We start from the raw sequence: 27,892 nt of genomic DNA, 5'->3' as shown, positions 1-27,892 counted from the left end.
GGCTCATACAGTTATCTTCAAAAGCTGTTTTTAATAGTTCGTAAGTCTCAGAACCTGATTTCCTGGTTTTAAAACAAAATTTCACACTAACTGGTTGCTCAATTTTTAAATCTATTTTCACGTAGACAAAATCCGGCAACAAGCCCTAACAGACCCACACTCAACCAGCTGCCACAATGAACTGAATAAAGGAAACACAGTTTCCTGTCAGAGGGTGTTCAAGTACAAGTCAATGACTCACTCCCCACCCTCCGTGTAACTGCCCGCCGAACCAGTAAGCAATAGTGAATCCATTCCTAAAACTTTTCAATCACACCTTGTATAATGATACTGACTAATGCATGAGCATCTGAGCTCTTCGTTTAAGCTGTCTGTTGCAACTTGTGGCTTATTTTTAATATCCACTGTAGGATTTCATTCATGTGTTAACACTAGTGATTAAGTTTGTTTGTAACAAATCGTTACCAACAGTTTGATACTTCAAAAGACTTACTTCTCTGCATGGCATGATATATGAATAAATTGTTGTCAAGATGAAAGCTTTTGTGTTATAAACACTTATAATAATTATTATATTACACAGAGCTACAGTTGCATTGTAACAAATGGTCACCCAGAATAGTGTGTTAGAAGTTGTTGTTTGCTTGAACTGATGGGAGAAGCAGCATTGAGTAGTAGGTAAGCGCAAAGCAAGAAGTTGAACATTATAGTTCAGTATATTTGAACTTCTGTTCTTCTTCAGAGCATAGCATGCATGTGTATGCGTGCTCCCTTGCCCTTCCAATAAATAATAAAAACACACACACACACACACACACACACACACTCTGCTGTGTTCTTCTGATACTGTCTCCCTATAGGGGATTTCTGCAAGCTTTTTGGAGTCTTACATTCCTTTTTGTTGTGCTAGAGGTTGTAAAAATAGTACTAAGAAACTGCTCACAGAATGAAATCATCATTGTGTTCCTTGGGTTATAAATGTTACAAATCTCTTTTGCACTGCTTTTTGTCACATTTTTCTTTACAGCACAATGTATTTTAAGATTTTGCTCTAAGGATCTGAAATGAAAGCTGTGACATGTCCACATTCATTCTTGCAGATTTTCTTTTTATTGTAACACCAATATTTGCTCGAACTGAATTATTTAGATTTGCTGTCCTACACCTCATCTGAAACTCCACAGACTGCACTTGACAATACATTTAGGTCATGCCTGAGAATTACATATAAATAAGAACAGTGTAGGCTCTACTTTCCTTTTGTTTAGTGATGACAAGCATTTTCTTTCATGAGATAAGATGAAATTCCAAGAACTCTCAACAGAAACTCTTAAAAGTTCTCACAGTTTGTATCTCCCTTCCTCAGGGAGGAAAGGAGGATTCAGGCTGAAAGTGCAGGACAGATCACTCATATCTCAAGTTGAGAAGAGCCCTCCAGTTGAGCAGGTCCCAACCAATCTCTCTCTCCTTGAGGAAGTCTCTCTCATCCTTGAGAAAGGAACATAAATTTTCTAAAAGTGTGAATAGTATTTTCATTTTCGAGTGGTTCTATTGACAGTACTTGGAATTTTGGTTCCTTAAGCTAGCTTCTAGCTAGCCATTCTGTATTATTTTTCTCAATTTAATTTGCAGTTTGATACAATGCTAAATTATAGTTTCCTTCATGCAGTTAGTTGACCTAAAGAAATGATATAGATGAAGTTAAAATGGTAATAAAGAAGTAACAGAATAAAAAATGGGTTTAATAGATGAGAAATTGAACAAATATAAAAAGTGCTGTGAGATGTGTATGACTCACTGCCACTGACTAGCTCTTGTCTGTCCACTTGCTTTTGTTATTTTACCAGTAAAATATCAAAACTATTTAAAATTTTAATTTTTACTTGCTGTTCAAGTAATTTGTAATACATGTGCCTTTCCCACTCATTGTCATGTTTAATACATCATTTACATGCTGAGATATTTGTTTGGTTACACATAAAATAAATTTCTTTTCTCGGATGTTATCCAGTACCATTGTAACTATTTATTCCTTTTTTCTTATTGTTATTGCCCTTATTCTCTTCTTCCCTCTCTCCCTCCTGTTTAAAAGGGAAAAGAAATATCAGTTGCCCAGTTATTGAGTTGATTATTATAGTACAAAAAAAAAAAAAAATGTGGATTTCTAATTCTGTAGTTCAAAGCTTAAAATAAAGCAAAGGAGCATTATTACTCAAATAGTTCACTTTTTACTGACATTAGAAAAACATGGCTTGAAGAAAATATGCTTTTCATACCCACCATTACTCTTGCTTTTCAGCTTGAAGCCTGCAGTTTTGCATTCTTAGAATTGGAATTTCGTAGTCCATATTAAAGAGACATTGGATTCTATTCACAGACTTCTCATTGCTATGAAGTATGATTATTGCAGCTTTCTCTAAAAATAGTTGTGCATTATGCATATGATGAGATTTCTACATATTTTCAATGCTGTTAAAGAAATGTTGTAAATCTACTCCATTTGCATCAAATATAACACTAAATTTTTTTTAGAATGAATGTGACATATTCCTGTTGTTATACAGATGAAATGTATGCTGCAATTGAAGATCCTGGAATGGAATACACTAGTGGGAGTGACACGTATGCACAGATACAAACAACAGTACCTGAAGTCATCCCAGCACCTGCACCGGTGGTCGATCCAGAAGAAATTAATCCAGCAAGCTCTGCATTTCCCCCCCAGCCTCCAAGTGTAGACAGTTTACGACATGTTGCACAAGCACATTCACGTCAAGGTAAGATATGAGTATAATTCCTTACTGATAAAATATATATTGTAACACCTAGGGAGCTGAAATATAAGATCTATATTTGACAAAATTCACATATTTTTTTATACAATTAGGCATAAAAATTTAAAAAATTATAATTCAATTTGCTTGAAGGCAAAGACTTAGTGCTTTGAATTTGAAATAGAACTGAAAACAACTTTATTTATTCACACATTAGGGGAAGACTTTCAGTGTACTCACATTATAATAAAGATATTATAAAGTAGGCAGCAGCATAAACAAACTAGAACATTGACTGCCAGAGTGGAGTGGAGAGGAGCAGTGCTGGGAAACAAGCCCTCTTGCAGGACTGTCAGCCTGCACTTGTATTCTGTTTTTGCAAAAACAAAACTTGACAAACACTCGTTGGGATCACCGTTCCCTTCTGGTGTTTTGGTGATCGTAACGGAACTCAGTGATACTCATTTCTAACTAAGAAAGGACGACCATGAACAACATACAACACAAACCATTCGCTAACAGCTATGGTGAAGTTGCTTGCCATGTTGGCCGTGCTGTAAATGAGTGTCTTCAGGCCTGTCCTCTACCAGTCTTTGGCACAACCACAGTTCAGAACACCTGCCACCTAAAACTGCTATGTTAAAGTGTACACATTATACCAGGTTTCGAACTTTGCGTAGCAGACAAACGTGTGTTTTTTAGTTCTAAGCTAGGTCCCACAGTTGTGTCCTACCTTGCATTACTGTGTGTTTCTTATACAGACCATTCAACCACCCACAATTGGTTTGACACCAGTACATCCAATGCGCTCACACATAATTGAATTTGTGACTCACTCCCCCTTCCCCTCCCCCTGCTTCCCTCCCCCTCGCCCACACCCTGCCCCCCCTCCCCCTCGCCCTCACCCTCCGCCCTCGCCCCACCCACACTCGCCCACTCTACCAACCCCCGGCGAGGTTGTAAAGTTTGTGACATATTTGTGGGAAGACTGGTCGACGCAGAGAAAAGACAACCAAGACACTTGTGTATGTACCTATTAGGGTACCACATATAAAAATAAAAAAAAAATGTGCTTTCCAATTACACTCTGTGTGTACTGCATAAAAGAGAAATATTGTAAGCTAGAAATCTTTGAAAGTTCAAAGAGACTGGTTTGATGCAGCTCTCCATGCTACTCTATCCTGTGCAAGCTTCTTCATCTCCCATTACCTACTGCTACCTACATCCTTCTGAATCTGTTAAGTGTATTCATATCTTGGTCTTCCTCTATGATTTTTACCCTCCATGCTGCCCTCCAGTACTAAGTTGGTGATTCCTTGATACCTCAGAATATGTCCTACCAACCAATCCCTTCTTTTAGTCAAGTTGTGCCACAACTTTCTCTTCTCCCAAACTCTATTCAATACCTCCTCATTAGTAATGTGACCTACCCATCTAATCTTCAGCATTCTTCTGTAACACCACATTTTGAAAGCCTATATTCTCTTCTTGTCTAAACTATTTTTCATCGACGTTTCACTTCCATACGTGGCTACATTCCATACAAATACTTTCAGAAACGACTTCCTGATGCTTAAATCTACACTTGATATTAACAAATTTCTCTTCTTCAGAAACGCTTTCCTTGCCATTGCCAGTCTACATTTTATATCCTCTCTACTTCAACCATCATCAGTTATTATGCTCCCCAAATAGCAAAACCCCTTTACTACTTTAAGTGTCTCATTTTGTAATCTATTTTCCTCAGCAACACCCAATTTAATTCAACTACATTCCAATATCCTTGTTTTACTTTTGTTGGTGTTCATCTTATATCCTCTTTTCAAGACACTGTCCATTACATTCAGCTGCTTTTCCAGGTCCTTTCCTGTCTCTGACAGAATTACAATGTCATCTGTGAACCTCAAAGTTTTTATTTCTTCTCCATGGATTTTAATTCCTACTCCAAATATTTCTTTTGTTTCCCTTACTGCTTGCTCAATATACAGATTGAATAACATCGGGGATAGGCTACAACCCTGTCTCACTCCCTTCCCAACCACTGCTTCCCTTTCGTGCCCCTCGTGCTCCCATCTGGTTTCTGTACAAATTGTAAATAGGCTTTCGCTCCTGTATTTTACCCCTGCCACCTTCAGAATTTGAAAGATAGTATTCCAGTCAACATTGTCAAAAGACTTTCTCTAAGTCTACAAATGCTGGAAATGTAGGTTTGTCTTTCCTTAATATATTTTCTAAGATAAGTCGTAGGGTCAATATTGACTCACGTGTTCCAATATTTTTACAGAATCCAGACTGATCTTCCCGAAGGTCGGCTTCTGCCAGTCTTTCCATTCGTCTGTAAAGAACGTGTGTTAGTGGCATATTAAAATGATAGTTCATTAATTTTCACATCTGTCAACACCTGCTTTCTTTGGGACTGGAATTATTATATTCTTCTTGAAGTCTGAGGGTATTTCACCTGTCTCATACATCTTGCTCACCACATGGTAGAGTTTTGTCAGGGCTGGCTAGCCCAAGGCTGTCAGTAGTTCTAATGGAATGTTGTCTACTCCCGGGGCCTTGTTTCGACTCAGGTCTTTCAGTGCTCTGTCAAACTCTTCATGCAGTATAATATCTCCCATTTCATCTTCATCTACATCCTCTTCCATTTCCATAATATTGTCCTCGAGAACGCCGTCCTTGTATAGCCCCTCTATATACTCCTTCCACCTTTCTGCTTTCCATTCTTTGCTTAGAACTGTGTTTCCATCTGAGCTCTTTATATTCATACAAGTGGTTCTCTTTTCTCCAAAGGTCTCTCTAATTTTCCTGTAGGCAGTATCTATCTTACCTTAGTGATATACACCTCAACCTTTACATTTTTCTTCTAGCCATCCCTGCTTAGCCATTTTGCACTTCCTGTCGATCTCATTTTTGAGATGTTTGTATTCCTTTTTGCCTGCTTCATTTACTGCATTTTTGTATTTTCTCCTTTCATCAATTAAATTCAATATCTCTTCTTTTACCCAAGGATTTCTATTAGCCATCGTTTTTTTACCTACTTGATCCTGTGCTGCCTTCACTATTTCATCTCTCAAAGTTACCCATTCGTCTTCTACTGTATTTCTTTCCCCCATTCTTGTCAATCGTTCCCTAATGATCTCCCTGAAACTCTCTACAACCTCTGGTTTAGTCAGTTTATCCAGGTCCCATCTCCTTAAATTCCCACCTTTTTGCAGTTTCTTCAGTTTTAATTTACAGTTCATAACCAATAGATTGTGGTCAGAGTCCACATCTGCCCCTGGAAATGTCTTACAATTTAAAACCTGGTTGCTAAATCTCTGTCTTACAATTATATAATCTATCTGAAACGTTTTATCGTCTCCAGCCTTCTTCCATGTATATAACCTTCTTTCGTGATTCTTGAACCAAGTGTTAGCTTTGATTATATGCAAAATTCTACCAGGCGGCTTCTTCCTTCATTCCTTGCTTCCAGTCCATATTCACCTACTACGTTTCCTTCTCTTCCTTTTCCTACTGTCGAATTCCAGTCACCCATGACTATTAAATTTTCGTCTCCCTTCACTATCTGAATAATTTCTTTTATCTCATCATACATTTCATCAATCTCTTTGTCATCTATGGAGCTAGTTGACATATAAACTTGTACTACTGTGGTAGGCGTGGGCTTCGTATCTATCTTGACCACAATAATGCATTCATTATGTTGGTTGTAATACCTTACCCGCATTTCTATTCTTTTATTCATTATTAAACCTACTCCTGCATTACCCCTATTTGATTTTGTATTTTTACAGAGTGTACTCTACTGCATTGGCTACTTACTTAGCTTGCATTTATCGCGAATCTCTTGCCCAACGTAAAGTCCCGAGCGACTGGAAAAAAGCGCAGGTGACACCTGTACATAAGATGGGGAGAAGGACAGATCCTCAAAATTACAGACCAATATCCTTAACCATCAGTTTGTTGCAGGATTCTCGAATATACTCTCAGTTCGAATATAATGAATTTCCTTGAGACAGAGAAGTTGCTGTCCATGCATCAGCACAGCTTTAGAAAGCATCGCTTCTGCGAGATGCAACTCGCCTTTTTTTCACATGATATCTTGCGAACCATGGATGAAGGGTAACAGACGGATGCCATATTCCTTGACTTCCAGAAAATGTTTGACTCGGTGCCCCACTGCAGACTCCTAACTAAGGTACGAGCATATGTCATTGGTTCCCAAGTATGTGAGTGGCTCAAAGACTTCTTAAGTAATAGAACGCATTACATTGTCCTCGATGGTGAGCGGTTATCGGAGGTGAGGGTACCATCTGGAGTGCCCCAGGGAAGTGTGGTAGGTCCGCTGTTGTTTTCTATCTACATAAATGATCTTTTGGATAGGGTGGATAGCAATGTGTGGCTGTTTGCTGATGATGCTGTGGTGTACGGGAAGGTGTCGTCGTTGAGTGACTGTAGGAGGATACAAGATGACTTGGACAGGATTTGTGATTGGTGTAAAGAATGGCAGCTAACTCTAAATATAGATAAATGTAAATTAATGCAGATGAATAGGAAAAAGAATCCTGTAATGTTTGGTAGAATTTTGGGAAGATGTGGTTCATCTGCAAAGGAGACCATTTGTAAAACACTAATACGACCTATTCTTGAGTACTACTCGAGCGTTAGGAATTTCAATCAGGTCGGATTTAGGGAGGACATACAAGCAATTTAGAGGTGGGCTGCTAGATTTGTTACTGGTAGGTTTGATCATCATGTGAGTGTTACGGAAATGCTTCAGGAACTCTGGTGGGAGTCTCTAGAGGAAAGGAGGCATTCTTTTCACGAATCGCTACTGAGGAAATTTAGAGAACCAGCATTTGAGGCTGACTGCAGTACAATTTTATTGCCGCCAACTTACATTTCACGGAAAGATCACAAAGAAAAGATAAGAGAGATTAGGGCTCGTACAGAGGCATATAGGCAGTCATTTTTCCCTCATTCTGTTTGGGAGTGGAACAGGGAGAGAAGATGCTAGTTGTGGTACAAGGTACCCTCCGCCATGCACCGTATGGTGGATTGCGGAGTATGGATGTAGATGTAGATATTTATAACCCTGTATTTACCTGACCTGAAGTCTTGTTCCTCCTGCCACCGAACTTCACTAATTCCTACTATATCTAACTTTAACCTATCCATTTCCCTTTTTAAATTTTCTAACCTACATGCCCGATTAAGGGATCTGACATTCCATTCTCCGACCTGTAGAACGTCAGAAGGAGAGAGAGGGGGGGGGGGGGGGGTGCGGGCAGGAGGGGAAGAAGAACAAAGAGAGGGCAGAGGAGGAGACGGAGATTAGGACGTAAATCCAATTCCCATACATATTTAGCAATTATGAAGCATTACTATGATTGCTAGTATTATACAAATTACGTGGAAGATACAGAGCTTATCTCTTCAAAACGGACTAAATATTTCTAAAATCTGTCTCTTTCAGCAGGTAATAATGACTGAAAATAAGAAATTTGTGGTATATCATTTCTAACCACCAGCTGGCATGACTAACTTCACCCATGTGATACACAAATTTATATTATTGTTTTGTGCAGTGCATCAATTAGTGTAAATAGATATGTGCCTTTGTTACTTACATGAAGCTATCTCTTGAAATAATTTGGATGATGAGCCTATGTCCCAAAGACACATGAGTGTTTTGCCAGAGGACAAGTCATGGCAATCAAAATTGGAGCAATAATAGTTCTTCTAATAAGCAACTGAAGTCGCTGGTAATGGGAAATGGAAGCACACTTTGTAAGTCAGTTTGGAGAACTCGACAAGTTGCACCATTATTATTCGTGCAGTCTCATCATGTTTCATTAAAGTGGATCTTCTCAGCCTTTCACAGATACAATATATACTGGGCCGTCTTCTTGATAGAGAGCAAATTTCTGGCAGAAATCACTGAAATGTGGGTTAAATTGTACAAGGGATGTTCAGTAAGTAATGCAACACCTTTGTTTCTGAAAGCAAGTTGGTTTTATTGGGGATTCCAGTACACTATATTATTGTCCTCTCTTTTGATTACAAAACCTTATTTTTTAAACATAAACTCCATTCAGTGTGATGTCCGTACACTACTGTACTGGGAGTGCCTGTATGCCCTCATGGCACCGTTCTACTGGTAGATGTTGGAGGCAACGTTTTTCTGCATCAATAACCTCCACATGATCCATGTAATACTTCCCATGGAGCACACCCTTCGTTGGGTTGGGCTGACAGATGGAAGTTGGATGGTGCAAGATCCAAGCTGTAAGGTAGGTGAAAAAAACATTCCAGTGAAGTGTTTGGAGTTCCTTTCAAGTGCACAGATTTTGTGAGGCCTTGCAGCTTTGAACCTACTCCCCCCCCCCCCCCCCCCCCCTCTCTCTCTCTCTCTCTCTCTCTCTCTCTCTCTCTCTCTCTCTCTCCTCTCCAGAGGAGAAGTAGATTGCAGTTTTGTTTCTGGTTCAAAGTGATGAACTGATGCTTCATCACTGTGACACTGTTCGATAAAAAAAACTGTTACAGGCAGCCTCTTAATGCACAAGCAAGTCCACTCTGATGGCGATTCATTGCTCTTTATGATCTTCTGTAAGCCTACAAGAACCCAGTGGGCACACACACCTTTGAGTACCCCAATATGGATGAGTGTGTCAGCAACACTAGCAACATGTCCAGTTGAGCAGCTAGGAGTGTGATTGTGATCTGTCGATCACCTTGAATGAGTGCCCTTACATTCCGGCATTGAAGGAAGGAATCACAGCTGTGTGCAGCCAGCCAGCATGTGAGAGATGACACAGGTTTGCGCGACTTGTTGTGATGATTACAGACGCCTCACCCAACAACTCACCATGCTTTTATTCACTGCCAGGTTAGCATAGACATTCTGCAAGCACCTATTAATATCTGCAATGCTCTGGTTTGCCAAAAGAAATTTGATGACAGCTCTCTGCTTGGAATGCACCTCTGTTACAGATGCCATTTTGAAGGCTACATATAATGCCACCACCTGTTGGATCTTCATGAAACTACAGGGGCCAAAGTAGGAATATTCTATGTCCCACAAGAAATTCCATATTTTCTCAACCAAAATAGGTTGAAGGGAAAAAATGTGTTGCATTACTTATTGAACACCCTCACAAGTTCTGCTGTTAGAAAATGTTTCTTTATGTTCTCGTACACTGTATATTCTTAACCTGTAAATGTTTGATGTGCAGATAATACATTTTCTTAAAGATGATCAATGTCAGAGTACAAGGTGCCATTGTTGATGATTATCATATTGAATGTAGTGACTCTATTGTGTCTTATTGAATGTAGTGACTCTATTGTGTCTTATTGAATGTAGTGACTCTATTGTGTCTTATTGAATGTAGTGACTCTATTGTGTCTTATTGAATGTAGTGACTCTATTGTGTCTTATTGAATGTAGTGACTCTATTGTGTCTTATTGAATGTAGTGACTCTATTGTGTCTTATTGAATGTAGTGACTCTATTGTGTCTTATTGAATGTAGTGACTCTATTGTGTCTTATTGAATGTAGTGACTCTAATATGTCCACTATAATGTTCTGTTGTTTAGTTGGAATTATACAGGGCTATTACAAATGATTGAAGCGCTTTCATAAATTCACTGTAGCTCCATTCATTGACATATGGTCACGACACGCTACAGATACGTAGAAAAACTCATAAAGTTTTGTTCGGCTGAAGCCGCACTTCAGGTTTCTGCCGCCAAAGCGCTCAAGAGCGCAGTGAGACAAAATGGCGACAGGAGCTGAGAAAGCGTATGTCATGCTTGAAATGCACTCACATCAGTCAGTCATAACAGTGCAACGACACTTCAGGACGAAGTTCAACAAAGATCCACCAACTGCTAACTCCATTCGGTGATGGTATGCGCAGTTTAAAGCTTCTGGATGCCTCTGTAAGGCGAAATCAACAGGTCGGATTGCAGTGAGTGAAGAAACGGTTGAACGCATGCGAGCAAGTTTCACGCATAGCCCACGGAAGTCGACGAATAAAGCAAGCAGGGAGCTAAACGCACCACAGCCGACGGTTTGGAAAATCTTACGGAAAAGGCTAAAGCAGAAGCCTTACCGTTTACAATTGCTACAAGCCCTGACACCCGATGACAAAGTCAAATGCTTTGAATTTTCGGCGCGGTTGCAACAGCTCATGGAAGAGGATGCGTTCAGTGCGAAACTTGTTTTCAGTGATGAAGCAACATTTTTTCTTAATGGTGAAGTGAACAGACACAATGTGCGAATCTGGGCGGTAGAGAATCCTCACGCATTCGCGCAGCAAATTCGCAATTCACCAAAAGTTAACGTGTTTTGTGCAATCTCACGGTTTAAAGTTTACGGCCCCTTTTTCTTCTGCGAAAAAAATGTTACAGGACACGTGTATCTGGACATGCTGGAAAATTGGCTCATGCCACAACTGGAGACCGACAGTGCCGACTTCATCTTTCAACAGGATGGTGCTCCACCGCACTTCCATCATGATGTTCGGCATTTCTTAAACAGGAGATTGGAAAACCGATGGATCGGTCGTGGTGGAGATCATGATCAGAAATTCATGTCATGGCCTCCACGCTCTCTCAACTTAACCCCATTGGATTTCTTTCTGTGGGGTTATGTGAAAGATTCAGTGTTTAAACCTCCTCTACCAAGAAACGTGCCAGAACTGCGAGCTCGCATCAACGATGCTTTCGAACTCATTGATGGGGACATGCTGCGCCGAATGTGGGAGGAACTTGATTATCGGCTTGATGTCTGCCGAATCACTAAAGGGGCACATATCGAACATTTGTGAATGCCTAAAAAAACTTTTTGAGTTTTTGTATGTGTGTGCATAGCATTGTGAAAATATATCAAATAATAAAGTTATTGTAGAGCTGTGAAATCGCTTCAATCATTTGTAATAACCCTGTATTTTGAGATGCAGCCACATACATTTGCAAGTTCTCTTGCTTTTGTAACAACTATTAATTATGTTTATTAGTCCATTACGTATCACAACAACCATCAACAATTAAATGTCTGATGTCATCATATTCACTAGATGTCCTTCCAAAAAATCAGCAAAGTGCTCACAATGGTTATTATAATTTGTATGGACGTGGTCAGAGGGATAATAACTACATGACTTACGCCATTGTTCTTTAACTACTAAAAGAAATTCTTGCCCTCATCTTTGCTTAGATCTGCCAAGTACATGCAAATATGAGAAATAGAATGTGCCATACTATTACAGTTGAAAAAAAGTCTTCTGCATTGTATGAGGAATTCAATTTAAAAAATGAATTCTCTGAGTATTTACATAACAGTAACAACTACCCATAACCATGTTACACAAACCAAATTAGATAATAGAAAATTTAATTCAGCTTTTGTGTAGTCATAGTGTCCCAGTTTTTGTGTTGACAGCTTTTGTTAAATTCCCTGTTGAACTGTAATTTTGTCTTCGTCGTAAAAGAGAACACATGATTTGCTTGAATGGTGCATGTTGCATTTTTGAAATTCTACCATCTGCCCAAAGTTAAATACAAGCTTCATCCTGGAAGGCTTCTTTTATGAAACCTATGGTTTTGAGGGCCGTATAGGCTTATGATGAGACATGGAAAATGTGTCCAAAACATTGAATGGAACAAAACTTTTTGTTAAATTTTAAAAATAATGTTTGCTTGTTAACTTTTGTGGTTATTTACCATCAGTTCTAGATCACTGCTGTTCAGCATGTCCTTTGCAACTGTATTCTTACCTACAAGATAAACTGTGCAGGTGCAATGTGATTGCTTCAGGACTTTCAAATAGAGTTGGTATCCATAGGGAATATTTTAAATAAAACATAAGGCTTAAGAGTCAATATTCTCACTATATTCCAGAATATGAAGTACAGTTGGGTTCTTGGGTTGTAAAAAAGACCTCCATCCTGTCAGGTTAGTCAAGGCAGATGTTGAGTGGTAGCGGAACAAAGTTGGAAACCCGTCAGGAGAGTGAAGAGAGAAAAGATGACATACTTCACTGAGAATCAGAGCCATAAAGGACGTCAATCTGTTGTTTGACACTCCAACATGTCTCAAACCAACATATGATCTTCCTCCCAGGCTCCCTGTTGGTCACTCAGACATGGTGCATAGAGACTTTTTAGCTAGAGCATTTTAGGGGAACAAGCAACTTAATGCTGGGTGACTATTCTACTTGGTACATAGTTCACAGCAGTTGGTACATGGTTATTGAGAGTGAAAGCCTAAGTGGAAAAAAATTTAAAATGAGCAATAAAAACTACCGATACACCCAAGGCAGGCGGTATGACCTGCACAACATATTATTTTGATTTAAATATTTATTATTTGCTAACATATATCAAAGTAAAAAGGATACACCATAATGGTGGACTTAGTCTATGGTGTAAACATTGCAGCATTGATTATATCACATAACACAGCTAATACGGTGACAGTAGAGTGCAGTGTAGCAACACTGGTGGCTCATTCTTAAATTTAGATTTTGTAATCTGGAAAGACAGATATGTGTAAAGGGATACAACAGTACTCAGCACTCTCAAAATTCCATATTATTTGAAAAATGCTGTAGGTGAACTGTTGAGGTAATTACGTGGCTTTTGTAGTTAAATAACTTAATACAAAATTTTTATACCTTCATGTATTGACTCCAACTAACCATTAATACTGCAGAAAAAATTTTGAAAGATCAAGATGCAGTAATCATATGTTACTGCATTTTTTATTAATGTTTTTAAAAAAGGTTTCTTTCTCTTCTTTCGTGTTTTTAGCTAAGTAGTGGAAACCTTTCAGATTCACAGGTATACCTCTGTCAGAAGTAGCATCATAACTGTATTTGTTTACATCTGACCAGTACCAAAATTGTAAAAATGCCTGAAGCCATTTCTGTTGTGCATAAATTTGTGCTTTTTTTTTGTTGTATTTTTTTTTCCTGTCTTTCCTCGAGACAGTTCTGGTGAAGTGGCACAGAGACTAAGGATTATTTTTTTCTATGTTCAATAACATTACTGTGTTGTTTCTTGTGACACATTTTGCTAGACTTCTTGTTCAGTTTCTTTTTCTGTGTACTTTTAGGTTTGTTATGAATGTGTTGGGGGTAACAAATAATGGCAAGTTGGCTTGCCTTGTTGGTGAGTAGCTCCCTCCAGTCTATTGTGTGGAGTTCATTTGCATTTGTGTGGATGAAATAATGATCATACAAAAATCCCTTTAAATTAATTCCAGACTAATTCTTTAACAATTCAAATGTTGTTTGATCTCTAATATCAGCTATTGTGCCACTTCCAAAGATTCTGGAACTGTTGTTATTTTTCCAAGATACAAAAAAGTATAACAAATTTAATATCTCCTCAGTCTTGGCTTGTACTAAACATATAAGTCTATAAGAATGCAACTGCATATTACATTATTATGTGTTTGTCAAAAAGTACTTTATTTTAGAATTACTGATATACAAAGCATGGAAAAAGTATAATGTCTGTTGTGCTTACTTAAATCACAGTAGTCTTAATAGAAACTGAAACATATTCATCTTCATAGATCCTTTAATATTTTACAAACTGAACTTTATAAAGAGCTTCTCATTGCAGATATCAAATCTATTTCAATTCGCTTTAGAAGCACGCTCTATTTTGAGCTGAACACAGCAGCCAGGAAGCATTCTGCAATTCTTTGCATTATCTAAATCCCTGCCGTAATGCTGTTTGTTGAGAATAGCATATTGCATGAGCATGACTAATTTTCAGGAGCAAGTTGGATAAATATTCCATGGCCCTTTCACAGGAACACCATCTCTGGTAAAATGCTGTCAATAATGTTTATAGGCAAATGCTCAATAAAAGTTTCACAGCACACTATAAGAAAAGGCCTAACAGGTTGATCATTAGTTGTCTGCTGATTGCAAGAACATGAATACCATTTGTATGAGGAAATGCCTAAAAGACATGTAGAACTCAATATCTCGTGTAACATTCTGAAATCAAGCTAAAATGTAATTAATGATATGAATATAATAGAGGGAAACATTCCACGTGGGAAAAATATATCTAAAAAGAAAGATGATGAAACTTACCAAACAAAAGCGCTGGCAGGTCGATAGACACACAAACAAACACAAACATACACACAAAATTCTAGCTTTCGCAACCAATGGTTGCCTCGTCAGGAAAGAGGGAAGGAGAAGGAAAGACAAAAGGATATGGGTTTTAGGGAGAGGGTAAGGAGTCATTCCAATCCCGGGAGCGGAAAGACTTACCTTAGGGGGAAAAAAGGACAGGTATACACTCGCACACACACACATATCCATCCACACATACACAGACACAAGCAGACATTTGTAAAGGCAAAGAGTTTGGGCATTTTTTGGGCAGAGATGTCAGTCGGGGCGGATGTACAGAGGCAAAGATGAAGTTGAAAGACAGGTGAGGTATGAGCGGCGGCAAATTGAAATTAGAAATTAGCGGAGATTGAGGCCTGGCGGATAGCGAGAAGAAAGGATATGCTGAAGGGCAAGTTCCCATCTCCGGAGTTCTGACAGGTTGGTGTTAGTGGGAAGTATCCAGATAACCCGGACGGTGTAACACTGTGCCAAGATGTGCTGGCCGTGCACCAAGGCATGTTTAGCCACAGGGTGATCCTCATTACCAACAAACACTGTCTGCCTGTGTCCATTCATGCGAATGGACAGTTTGTTGCTGGTCATTCCCACATAGAACGCTTCACAGTGTAGGCAGGTCAGTTGGTAAATCACGTGGGTGCTTTCACACGTGGCTCTGCCTTTGATCGTGTACACCTTCCGGGTTACAGGACTGGAATAGGTGGTGGTGGGAGGGTGCATGGGACAGGTTTTACACCGGGGGCGGTTACAGGGGTAGGAGCCAGAGGGTAGGGAAGGTGGTTTGGGGATTTCATAGGGATGAACTAAGAGGTTGCGAAGGTTAGGTGGACGGCGGAAAGACACTCTTGGTGGAGTGGGGAGGATTTCATGAAGGATGGATCTCATTTCAGGGCAGGATTTGAGGAAGTCGTATCCCTGCTGGAGAGCCACATTCAGAATCTGATCCAGTCCCGGAAAGTATCCTGTCACAAGTGGGGCACTTTTGGGGTTCTTCTGTGGAAGGTTCCGGGTTTGAGGAGATGAGGATGTGGCTCTGGTTATTTGCTTCTGTACCAGGTCGGGAGGGTAGTTACGGGATGCAAAAGCTGTTTTCAGGTTGTTGGTGTAATGGTTCAAGGATTCCGGACTGGAGCAGATTCGTTTGCCACGAAGACCTAGGCTGTAGGGAAGGGACCGTTTGATGTGGAATGGGTGGCAGCTGTCATAATGGAGGTACTGTTGCTTGTTGGTGGGTTTAATGTGGACGGACGTGTGAAGCTGGCCATTGGACAGGTGGAGGTCAACGTCAAGGAAAGTGGCATGGGATTTGGAGTAGGACCAGGTGAATCTGATGGAACCAAAGGAGTTGAGGTTGGAGAGGAAATTCTGGAGTTCTTCTTCACTGTGAGTCCAGATCACGAAAATGTCATCAATAAATCTGTACCAAACTTCGGGTTGGCAGGCCTGGGTAACCAGGAAGGCTTCCTCTAAGCGACCCATGAATAGGTTGGCATACGAGGGGGCCATCCTGGTACCCATGGCTGTTCCCTTTAATTGTTGGTATGTCTGGCCTTCAAAAGTGAAGAAGTTGTGGGTCAGGATGAAGCTGGCTAAGGTAATGAGGAAAGAGGTTTTAGGTAGGGCGGCAGGTGATCGGCGTGAAAGGAAGTGCTCCATCGCAGCGAGGCCCTGGACATGCGGAATATTTGTGTATAAGGAAGTGGCATCAATGGTTACAAGGATGGTTTCCGGGGGTAACAGACTGGGTAGGGATTCCAGGCGTTTGAGAAAGTGGTTGGTGTCTTTGATGAAGGATGGGAGACTGCATGTAATGGGTTGAAGGTGTTGATCTACGTAGGCAGAGATGCGTTCGGTGGGGGCTTGGTAACCAGCTACAATGGGACGGCCGGGATGATTGGGTTTGTGAATTTTGGGAAGAAGGTAGAAGGTAGGAGTGCGGGGTGTTGGTGGGGTCAGGAGGTTGATGGAGTCGGGTGAAAGGTTTTGTAGGGGGCCTAAGGTTCTGAGGATTCCTTGAAGCTCCGCCTGGACATCAGGAATGGGATTGCCTTGGCAAACTTTGTAAGTAGTGTTGTCTGAAAGCTGACGCAGTCCCTCAGCCACATACTCCCGACGATCAAGTACCACAGTTGTGGAACCCTTGTCCGCCGGAAGAATGACGATGGATCGGTCAGCCTTCAGATCACGGATAGCCTGGGCTTCAGCAGTGGTGATGTTGGGAGTAGGATTAAGGTTTTTTAAAAAGGATTGAGAGGCAAGGCTGGAAGTCAGAAATTCCTGGAAGGTTAGGAGAGGGTGATTTTGAGGAAGAGGAGGTGGGTCCCGCTGTGACGGAGGACGGAACTGTTCCAGGCATGGTTCAATTTGGATAGTGTCTTGGGGAGTTGGATCCTTAGGAGTAGGATTAGGATCATTTTTCTTCGTGGCAAAGTGGCAAAGTGATATTTCCTACACCCGTACTCTCTGCTGGAAATATCACTTTGCCACGAAGAAAAATGATCCTAATCCTACTCCTAAGGATCCAACTCCCCAAGACACTATCCAAATTGAACCATGCCTGGAACAGTTCCGTCCTCCGTCACAGCGGGACCCACCTCCTCTTCCTCAAAATCACCCTCTCCTAACCTTCCAGGAATTTCTGACTTCCAGCCTTGCCTCTCAATCCTTTTTAAAAAACCTTAATCCTACTCCCAACATCACCACTGCTGAAGCCCAGGCTATCCGTGATCTGAAGGCTGACCGATCCATCGTCATTCTTCCGGCGGACAAGGGTTCCACAACTGTGGTACTTGATCGTCGGGAGTATGTGGCTGAGGGACTGCGTCAGCTTTCAGACAACACTACTTACAAAGTTTGCCAAGGCAATCCCATTCCTGATGTCCAGGCGGAGCTTCAAGGAATCCTCAGAACCTTAGGCCCCCTACAAAACCTTTCACCCGACTCCATCAACCTCCTGACCCCACCAACACCCCGCACTCCTACCTTCTACCTTCTTCCCAAAATTCACAAACCCAATCATCCCGGCCGTCCCATTGTAGCTGGTTACCAAGCCCCCACCGAACGCATCTCTGCCTACGTAGATCAACACCTTCAACCCATTACATGCAGTCTCCCATCCTTCATCAAAGACACCAACCACTTTCTCAAACGCCTGGAATCCCTACCCAGTCTGTTACCCCCGGAAACCATCCTTGTAACCATTGATGCCACTTCCTTATACACAAATATTCCGCATGTCCAGGGCCTCGCTGCGATGGAGCACTTCCTTTCACGCCGATCACCTGCCGCCCTACCTAAAACCTCTTTCCTCATTACCTTAGCCAGCTTCATCCTGACCCACAACTTCTTCACTTTTGAAGGCCAGACATACCAACAATTAAAGGGAACAGCCATGGGTACCAGGATGGCCCCCTCGTATGCCAACCTATTCATGGGTCGCTTAGAGGAAGCCTTCCTGGTTACCCAGGCCTGCCAACCCGAAGTTTGGTACAGATTTATTGATGACATTTTCGTGATCTGGACTCACAGTGAAGAAGAACTCCAGAATTTCCTCTCCAACCTCAACTCCTTTGGTTCCATCAGATTCACCTGGTCCTACTCCAAATCCCATGCCACTTTCCTTGACGTTGACCTCCACCTGTCCAATGGCCAGCTTCACACGTCCGTCCACATTAAACCCACCAACAAGCAACAGTACCTCCATTATGACAGCTGCCACCCATTCCACATCAAACGGTCCCTTCCCTACAGCCTAGGTCTTCGTGGCAAACGAATCTGCTCCAGTCCGGAATCCTTGAACCATTACACCAACAACCTGAAAACAGCTTTTGCATCCCGTAACTACCCTCCCGACCTGGTACAGAAGCAAATAACCAGAGCCACATCCTCATCTCCTCAAACCCGGAACCTTCCACAGAAGAACCCCAAAAGTGCCCCACTTGTGACAGGATACTTTCCGGGACTGGATCAGATTCTGAATGTGGCTCTCCAGCAGGGATACGACTTCCTCAAATCCTGCCCTGAAATGAGATCCATCCTTCATGAAATCCTCCCCACTCCACCAAGAGTGTCTTTCCGCCGTCCACCTAACCTTCGCAACCTCTTAGTTCATCCCTATGAAATCCCCAAACCACCTTCCCTACCCTCTGGCTCCTACCCCTGTAACCGCCCCCGGTGTAAAACCTGTCCCATGCACCCTCCCACCACCACCTATTCCAGTCCTGTAACCCGGAAGGTGTACACGATCAAAGGCAGAGCCACGTGTGAAAGCACCCACGTGATTTACCAACTGACCTGCCTACACTGTGAAGCGTTCTATGTGGGAATGACCAGCAACAAACTGTCCATTCGCATGAATGGACACAGGCAGACAGTGTTTGTTGGTAATGAGGATCACCCTGTGGCTAAACATGCCTTGGTGCACGGCCAGCACATCTTGGCACAGTGTTACACCGTCCGGGTTATCTGGATACTTCCCACTAACACCAACCTGTCAGAACTCCGGAGATGGGAACTTGCCCTTCAGCATATCCTTTCTTCTCGCTATCCGCCAGGCCTCAATCTCCGCTAATTTCTAATTTCAATTTGCCGCCGCTCATACCTCACCTGTCTTTCAACTTCATCTTTGCCTCTGTACATCCGCCCCGACTGACATCTCTGCCCAAAAAATGCCCAAACTCTTTGCCTTTACAAATGTCTGCTTGTGTCTGTGTATGTGTGGATGGATATGTGTGTGTGTGCGAGTGTATACCTGTCCTTTTTTCCCCCTAAGGTAAGTCTTTCCGCTCCCGGGATTGGAATGACTCCTTACCCTCTCCCTAAAACCCATATCCTTTTGTCTTTCCTTCTCCTTCCCTCTTTCCTGACGAGGCAACCATTGGTTGCGAAAGCTAGAATTTTGTGTGTATGTTTGTGTTTGTTTGTGTGTCTATCGACCTGCCAGCGCTTTTGTTTGGTAAGTTTCATCATCTTTCTTTTTAGATATAAAATGTAATTAACATATTCATGCTGATACTACTGTTATTGCTTATTATGAAATGCTCAACAGATCATACTACTTAGAAGTGTTACACACCCACAAAACCAGAAATCTCATTTCAGTTTTAGCTCACATTCTGAGTTGATAAAGCATTTCTTATATACATATTCTCGCTTTTTTTAATAGCTCTATTACTTGCTGCTTCTGTATGTTGTCTAGTTTTGCAGTTCGTCTACACTGATACAGCACTTTGGAGAGATGTTTTGATACTTACTGTTCTGTATTGTGAGTGAACAATATTTTTGGGTTGATGTAAACCAAATGTGAACATTTATTTTGAGATGCCACTAATCGCTAATTCAAAAGCAGTTTGACCCACTTTTTGTCAAACGCCAATGATGTACATCAGACTTATGTGCATCATGAAGTACTATTATTATATTTTCATTACATGCTATCTTGCTGTACACTGTGATGAGCTGCAGGTAAAAATGGGTAATTGCCAGTCCAGTATTTAAGCATACAGCCCATTGTCAGTGGTATCTGATGCAGAGGGCAAACAAATAAATGTATACATACCTGTCTGTAACGTAAGGATATTTTTTTTTTGTGTGTGTGTGTGTGTGTGTGTGTGTGTGTGTGTGTGTGTGTGTGTGTGTACATACATGGACAGATAGTATTCAAGGCTAGAATATATAAAGTATATAATGGTGGACTATATAAAGGAAAAAAAGCTGAGGTTAACTGTTATGAACAATACACTGAGCAAGATGAAAGTAAGGTAACAAAATCTGTCTCTAGCATATAAAGAGTTTCTCAGCTCAGAAAGGGACCAAAATATGTTGTCAGATTTAGTTAATTTTACATGCATGAAAATGGGGAAAACTCTAATCCTAACATACCTGATTAAAACACTGTCAAAGTTTTATTTGTATAGATCTTATTTCTTAACTCTGTCTGCTGATTAATGACATTTGATATTTCATCATGTGACTGTATATTTCATCTAGGATATTAAATAATCTACATTTTATTCCTAATGAAAAATGCTTTTAGCAATATCATTAACAGAATGCTTACTCTCTCTTAAATGACCACTAAATGCTGAGAGGGATTGGATTCACTACCATTAACATGTTCTCTAAACCTCATTTTGAAGTTTCTCTCAGTTTGCTCAGTGTAAAACTTGAAAAGATTATTACATATAATTACTTACCTGTGTCATATATAAAGTGTTCTCTATCTTGAAGCCAATTTGCGGCCCAATTTTCTGAAACAGATAACTTATCTTGTTGGAAATATGACCCCTAATATGGCAAAAAAAACAACTGTAATCCTATCTTTTTTCTTTTGTTCACTCCTCTGTAATGTGACCTGATCTCTGTTCCCAGTTTGTTTCTTCTATTATACTGTTGGTCAGAGTTATTTCAGAAGCTACCTTTTCAGTGTAGGTAATTCAGTTTTAATATTCACCTCACTTAAAGGATTTTGACTACCCTATCAATCACTGAACAGGAATATGCTGCTTTAATGGGCCATGGATGGCAAGAACTATTCTGAAGTATGCATTCAGATGTAATGGATTTTCAGAATCCATTGAACAGGTGGTCACCACCTTCATTTTTAACCTTCAGATCAAAATAAAAATAGTTCAGTTTCCTTGTGCTGTACGGTGAAAGTGGTATCTTTATCTAACAATTTAAACCATTGGTAAAATCTGTTGGCTTTGTCAAGAATGTCAATTTTAGTTCATTTATTTATCCATCTGTAAACAATCAGGATTGTATGGATGTTGTCAACATAAATATACACAATAGATACATAATCCACCAGTACAAGTGTGTTATCTATGTAATGGTCATATACAACTTTTGTAGTCAGATCATTGTAAAGTTCAAAAAATTCATATTCGACATGATCTAAAACTATATATGAGAGAGCTCCTGATAGGAAGTTCCCCATAGCTAGATCGTTTTTAGTTCATATACACGGCCATTGAAGGTAAAATAGTTCAGAAATAGGACTAACTTGACAAGGTCACATTATACATCAGTTTCTGTTTGGCTCATTCTATTAAATTTGTACAAGTTCATTTTGATAACGGATATAGTTTCATTTATGGCTTCTCTTTTATGTCCAATTGCTTGCACAAGGTAATGAAATTTTGAGCAGGAAAATATTAACATTCATGTACAAATACGATTTGGTAATATATGTTACTAGAAGTGAAATACACTTTCAGCAAGGAAAAATTGTTTCATAAAATTTAAGTACCATATTTGTGAAATTTCCTGTACAGCTTTCAGAGTACAGTGTCAGAAGGTGTCAGTATCAAGAAATGAGCAGTGATTTATGAAATAGTGTGTGTTCCTCAAATAAAAAAGATGTTTTGCATAAGAAATGCGTTGATTTTAAAAAGTGCGAAGGTTAAAAAGCGTGATAACAAAATGGCTAGGGAAAGCTGAATTTCTCTCAATAATAAATGTCAAATAGGCATTCAGATGTGGCTGAAATGGTTAAGATGATTGTTATTTACACAATAATGATTACATAGTATAGAATTTAGTTTTAGAGATACATTTATCATGCTTTCTAAATAAGTGCTCATCTGTTCCAGCATCAACATCGAGTGCAACAAGCTCTGTAATTAATTTGGGTTCACCAAAACCAGAGAAGCGTCAGGCAAATTCTCCCTTACCTCCACCACCTGTTGGCAGTCCAGAGCTTAGATATACTGTACCTGTTGCAAGTCTGGAAGAAATGTATGCAAAGGTGATGAAGAAGAAACACAAATCAGCTAGTCAGGTGGAGACCCCCACAGAACTAGCTGGACATCCTCAGCAATCTGGAGACACTAGTCTGCTTGCAGAAGCTACTGCTATAAATGAGTGTATTACCCAGATTGAACCAATTAGTGACAGTTTTGGTACTGTAACAACAAGCAAAGCTGTCCCAGTAGAAGAAACCAGTAGCAGTGATTTATGTGCATTACCCCAAGTGCAAACTGAAATCCAAAATGAGAGTGCTGTATATGAACACCTCCCAAAGCAAGGAAATTTCAAAGAACAGGAACCTGGATATGAAAGTGTTGGGCCCAATAGTTTAGTTATGCCATACGACCCAGGTTATGAGGTTGTACATCAGGTCCAGCGTAATCCTTCAGACTGTGATCCGAATTATGAACAGCTTCGGCCACAGCGCAAAACTGATCCTCATCACTACAATACAGACAACAGAGAGGAGGGTGGTATGAAACATGAATACAAAGGCACAGACAGTGGGCAGAAGAGAACAGATTTACATACGGGCTTCACGAGTGTAAATCTACCAGAGATGACATTAACTACTGATGAACCAAATTATGAGAGTATGACCAGTGATACTCATGAACCTAACTATGCTGTAGTTTCAGGAACATCAGGAGGAGAATCTGATTCAGCCTATGAAGTTGTTCACCAGGATGATCCTAACTATGAAAGTGTTAATTACTTCGATGTCAATAGTGTTGAGCCTCCATATGAAAGGCTCCATAACGAAGAAGCAAGAGACTCTGATAGTGAAACTGTTTCAGGTTATGAGAAAGTAAAACTACATTGCAACAGCTCACTTAGCACGTCACAGAGTGAGCAAATCTCAAATTATGTTTCACAGCAAAATGCTGAACCAGGTTATGAAGAAGTGAGACACACATCCAGTACTGCAGTTGATAATGGGAGTTCAAATAATGACTATGGAAGTAGTGCTAATAGCAACATTGATATTTATGCTCGTATTACAAAAAGCTAAGTGAGGTGCATAAGAATATCATTGTGTTGCATGTCCAGTATTATGTGTGAATGTTTGTGTGCGACTGCTTTTCCATTATTGCTGTGCGTGTGACTTGTAACTTTTTCGATGACAGTTTATAAAAATTGTACAGTGATATTAACTGCCGTTTTATAATCAGATTCTTACATATTATTTATTAATATTTTCATTAAATTTTTTATACTGAAAGTCATCATTGCCATTTTTCACAGAGTACCTAATATATACATATAGAAAAATATGAATTGTTGATTTATTTAGTATATTTATGATACATTATACAAATCATTAAAGTTTCCAATTATTGTGGTGTAAAAAGCAAATTATTTAATTTTTCATTAAATTATTTTAATTCTGATGTCTCATTCTTTGTCACTTCCAAGATTAGTCCATATTTGTCTTCATTTTCCTATGTACATAAGGTCTTGTTGCATAAATTGGCAACAAATAGCTTTCAGTATTTGAAGAGTTATGGAGACACAATATTCATGTGGCATCCCTTATATTTAATGCTGTGAACGAACGTATACACCTTCTCATTCATTGTATGCATCTCTGGAGCTTGGTCCTCAGTCTAAAATATTTGCACATATGTATCTGTACATTACAGCTGAAGCTAATACAGCCGCACGGTTGTAGGTACATTGCCATGGTTCACATGCTTTCCCCGTTGCAGGTTAGAGTCCTCCCTCGGGCTGGGATTTGTGTGTTGTCCTTGGGTAAGCTAAAGTTACAGTAAGTAGTGTGTAAGCTTAGGGACCGATGACCTCAGCAGTTTGGACCCATAGGAACTTAAAAAGCTAGTACATATTTATGTATGATGATGGATTAAAACACCAACAGGTACCACTTATGAAATTTGTTTTCTAATCAAACCATAATAGAGTTCAGATAGCTTTGTACACAGTTCATTACATTAGCAACATGCCTTCTGTTGCTGTGATGGATTTAGTTTTTATACTGTAGTCCTTTATTTGTGTGAAAGAAGTACACAATAAAGACTATCCGACAGCAGCTGACATCACACTTACATCAGGTACAGGGATGCGGTCATCAGCAAGTGATTATGACTTGAAAGAAGTTGAAATCAAAATGTTAGATGTTGGTGCTTTATTTCACTGTATATTACTAACACAGCCCTTGAAAGCACAGCCATACAGTGCAGGCTGCTATCTCACTACAGCCTTCCAATCTGGGCTGGCTGCCCATTGGCCCAGAAGCATGCAACACTCGCTGTGTGAACTATGTCTGCAGTGATCGTCTCCATCCTGAAGTATGTAATCTTGCCAAGTATGTAGGATAAACTAACACTGGAAGAGCTATCTTGCTATAGCATAAGCAGTCACAAGTACTTCTACATTTCATACAAGAGCTTAACAAAATATAATTTAAAAAATCACCCATTACAAATGAGCTACCAAAGATTATCTCATCTAGGTAACAGTCTCAAGAAACAAGAAGAGTTTTTTTGTTGTAAGTTCTCTGCATCAAATCCAGTTTGAAAATTAAAAATAAATAAATAAGCATGAAATAATTATCCATCCTATACTTACATGGAAACAAACTATCCAATTTCATGGTAAGTAATTTTGGTGATGACAAATAATCGTGTATAAGTAGAATATTATGGAAAGGAAAGTTGCTGCTCACCATATAGTGGAGATGCTGATTCGCAGATAGACACAACAGGAAGATTGTCATAAATAAAGCTTTTGGCCAGTAAGGCCTTCGTCGAAAAATACCACACACACACACACACACACACACACACACACACACACACACTCACACTCTCTCTCTCTCTCTCTCTCTCTCTCTCTCTCTGTGTGTGTGTGTGTGTGTGTGTGTGTGTGTGTGTACTTTTGACAAAGGCAACTCAGCATCTCTGCTATACGGTAATTAGCAACTTTCCTTTCCATAATATTGTTACATTCCATCCTAGATTTTCCATTGTTTGTAGAAGTAGAATGTTATTCAGATTTTAAGCATATACTGCAGTCCTTTTCTCTGAAATGTAACAGTATCATGAAAAGAAATGGCTAGACATGTCTAGCTGAAATTATCTTCTGCTGAGGCACTACATATATATCTGCATACATATACATTTACATTTAGTCTGCAATTCGCACTTCACTGTTTTGCAGAGGGTTCATAAAACCATTTTCAGACTATTTCTCACCATTCCATCTCAAACAGTATATGGGAAAAAAGGACACCTTAATCTTTTTGCGTGATCTTGGATTTCCCCTACTGTATTGGGATGGTCATTTCTCCCTAGGTAGGTGGAAGTCAACAAAATACACACATCAAAAAAAGTATTGCATCACCCCAGTTCCCAGAAATCCTGATTGTGGATATTGTATCACAGACACAGTCCCTTTGACTGTTCAGAGATGTCACAAAACTCGCACAAAGATGTGAAAAACCATGCATGAGCAGTGCCTATTAGACAGAGGGAGTCCGACAGCCAATCAGTTCCAGTAATTCCACCCGGTCAGTACCGCGATTCGATTGCATATGCATTGTTACTTTGTGGCAGGAGGGGCTCTCATCAAGGGAGGTGTCCAGTGTCTCAGGGTGAACCAAAGTGATGTTGTTTGAACATGGAGGAGATACAGAGAGACAGGAACCGTCGATGATATGCCTTGCTCAGGCCACTCAAGGGCTACTACTGCAGTGGATGACTGCTACCTACGGATTGTGGCTCAGAGGAATACTACAGCAACACCGCCATGTTGAATGATGCTTTTTGTGCAGCCACAGGACGTTGTGTTATGATTCAGACTGTGTGCAGTAGGCTGCATAATGCACAATTTCACTCCTGATGTCCATGGCGAGGTCCACCTTTGCAACCATGATACCATGCAGCGTGGTGCAGATGAGCCCAGCAACATGCCGAATGGACCGCTCAGGGTTGGTATTACCTTCGCTTCACCAATGAGTGTTGCATATGCCTTCAACCAGACAATCGTCGGAGACGTATTTGGAGGCAACCTGGTCAGGCTGAATGCCTTAGACACACTGTCCAGTGAGTGCAGCAAGGTGGAGCTTCAATGATTTTTTGGGGTGGCATTATGTGGGGCTAATATACGCCCCTGGTGGTCATGGAAGGCGCCGTAATGGCTGTATGATACGTGAATGCCATCCTGCGACCGCTAATACAACCATGTTGTTGTTGTTGTGGTGGTCTTCAGTCCTAAGACTGGTTTGATCCAGCTCTCCATGCTACCCTATCCTGTGCAAGCTTCTTCACTTCCCAGTACCTACTGCTACCTACATCCTTCTGAATCTGTGAAGTGTATTCATCTCTTGGTCTTCCTCTACAATTTTTACCCTCCACGCTGCCCCCCAATGCTAAATTTTTGATCCCTTGATGCTTCAGAACGTGTCCTACCAATCGGTCCCTTCTTCTTGTAAAGTTGTGCCACAAACTCCTCTTCTCCCCAATTCTATTCAATACCTCCTCATTAGTTATGTGATCTACCCATCTAATCTTCAGCATTCTTCTGTAGCACCACATTTCGAAAGCTTCTATTCTCTTCTTGTCTAGACTATTTATCGTCCATGTTTCACTTCCATACATGGCTACACTCCATACAAATATTTTCAGGAATGACTTCCTGGCACTTAAATTTATACTCGATGTTAACGAATTTCTCTTCTTCAGAAACGCTTTCCTTGTCATTGTCAGTCTACAGTTTGTGTCTTCTCTACTTCGACCATCATCAGTTATTTTACTCCCTAAATAGCAAAACTCCTTTACTACCTTCAGTGTTTCATTTCCTAATCTAATTCCCTCAGTATCACCCAACTTAATTCGACTACATTCCATTATCCTCGTTTTGCTTTTGTTGATGTTCATCTTATATCATCCTTTCAAGACACTGTCCATTCCGGTCATATGCTCTTCCAAGTCTCAGCAGCATATTGGCGAGGCATTCGTGTTCATGGACGACAATTCATATCCTCATCGTGCACATCTTGAGAATGACTTCCTTCAGGATAATGACATCACTTGTCTAGAGTGGCCAGCATGTTCTCCAGACATAAACCCCATTGAACATGTCTGGGATAGATTGAAAAGGGCTGTTTATGAACGGCGTAACCCACCAACCACTCTGAGGGATCTACGCCAAATTGCTGTTGAGGAGTGAGACAATCTGGAC

At 40.4% G+C, this 27,892-nt stretch overlaps 1 protein-coding gene across 4 annotated transcripts in view; it reads left to right on the top strand.

Annotated features, from left to right (window-relative positions):
* LOC124617518 overlaps positions 1–24,025 on the top strand; it is a 112,099-nt gene extending 88,074 nt beyond the window's left edge. For 2 of the 4 annotated variants that reach the window (XM_047145274.1, XM_047145272.1), the window contains 2 exons: positions 2,565–2,777; positions 22,537–24,025. In XM_047145274.1, coding sequence (XP_047001230.1) covers positions 2,565–2,777; positions 22,537–23,705 — 1,382 coding nt within the window. In that variant the 3' untranslated portion in view covers positions 23,706–24,025. The remainder of the gene's footprint in view (positions 1–2,564; positions 2,778–22,536) is intronic. The other 2 variants (XM_047145269.1, XM_047145273.1) reach the window with 2 other exon arrangements.
* The last annotated feature ends 3,867 nt before the right edge of the window (positions 24,026–27,892 follow it).

Source organism: Schistocerca americana, chromosome 1 (genome assembly GCF_021461395.2).
Source record: "Schistocerca americana isolate TAMUIC-IGC-003095 chromosome 1, iqSchAmer2.1, whole genome shotgun sequence".
In the NCBI taxonomy this organism is placed as follows: Eukaryota; Metazoa; Arthropoda; class Insecta; order Orthoptera; family Acrididae; genus Schistocerca; species Schistocerca americana.
This window is presented reverse-complemented; position numbering and strand designations above follow the sequence as displayed.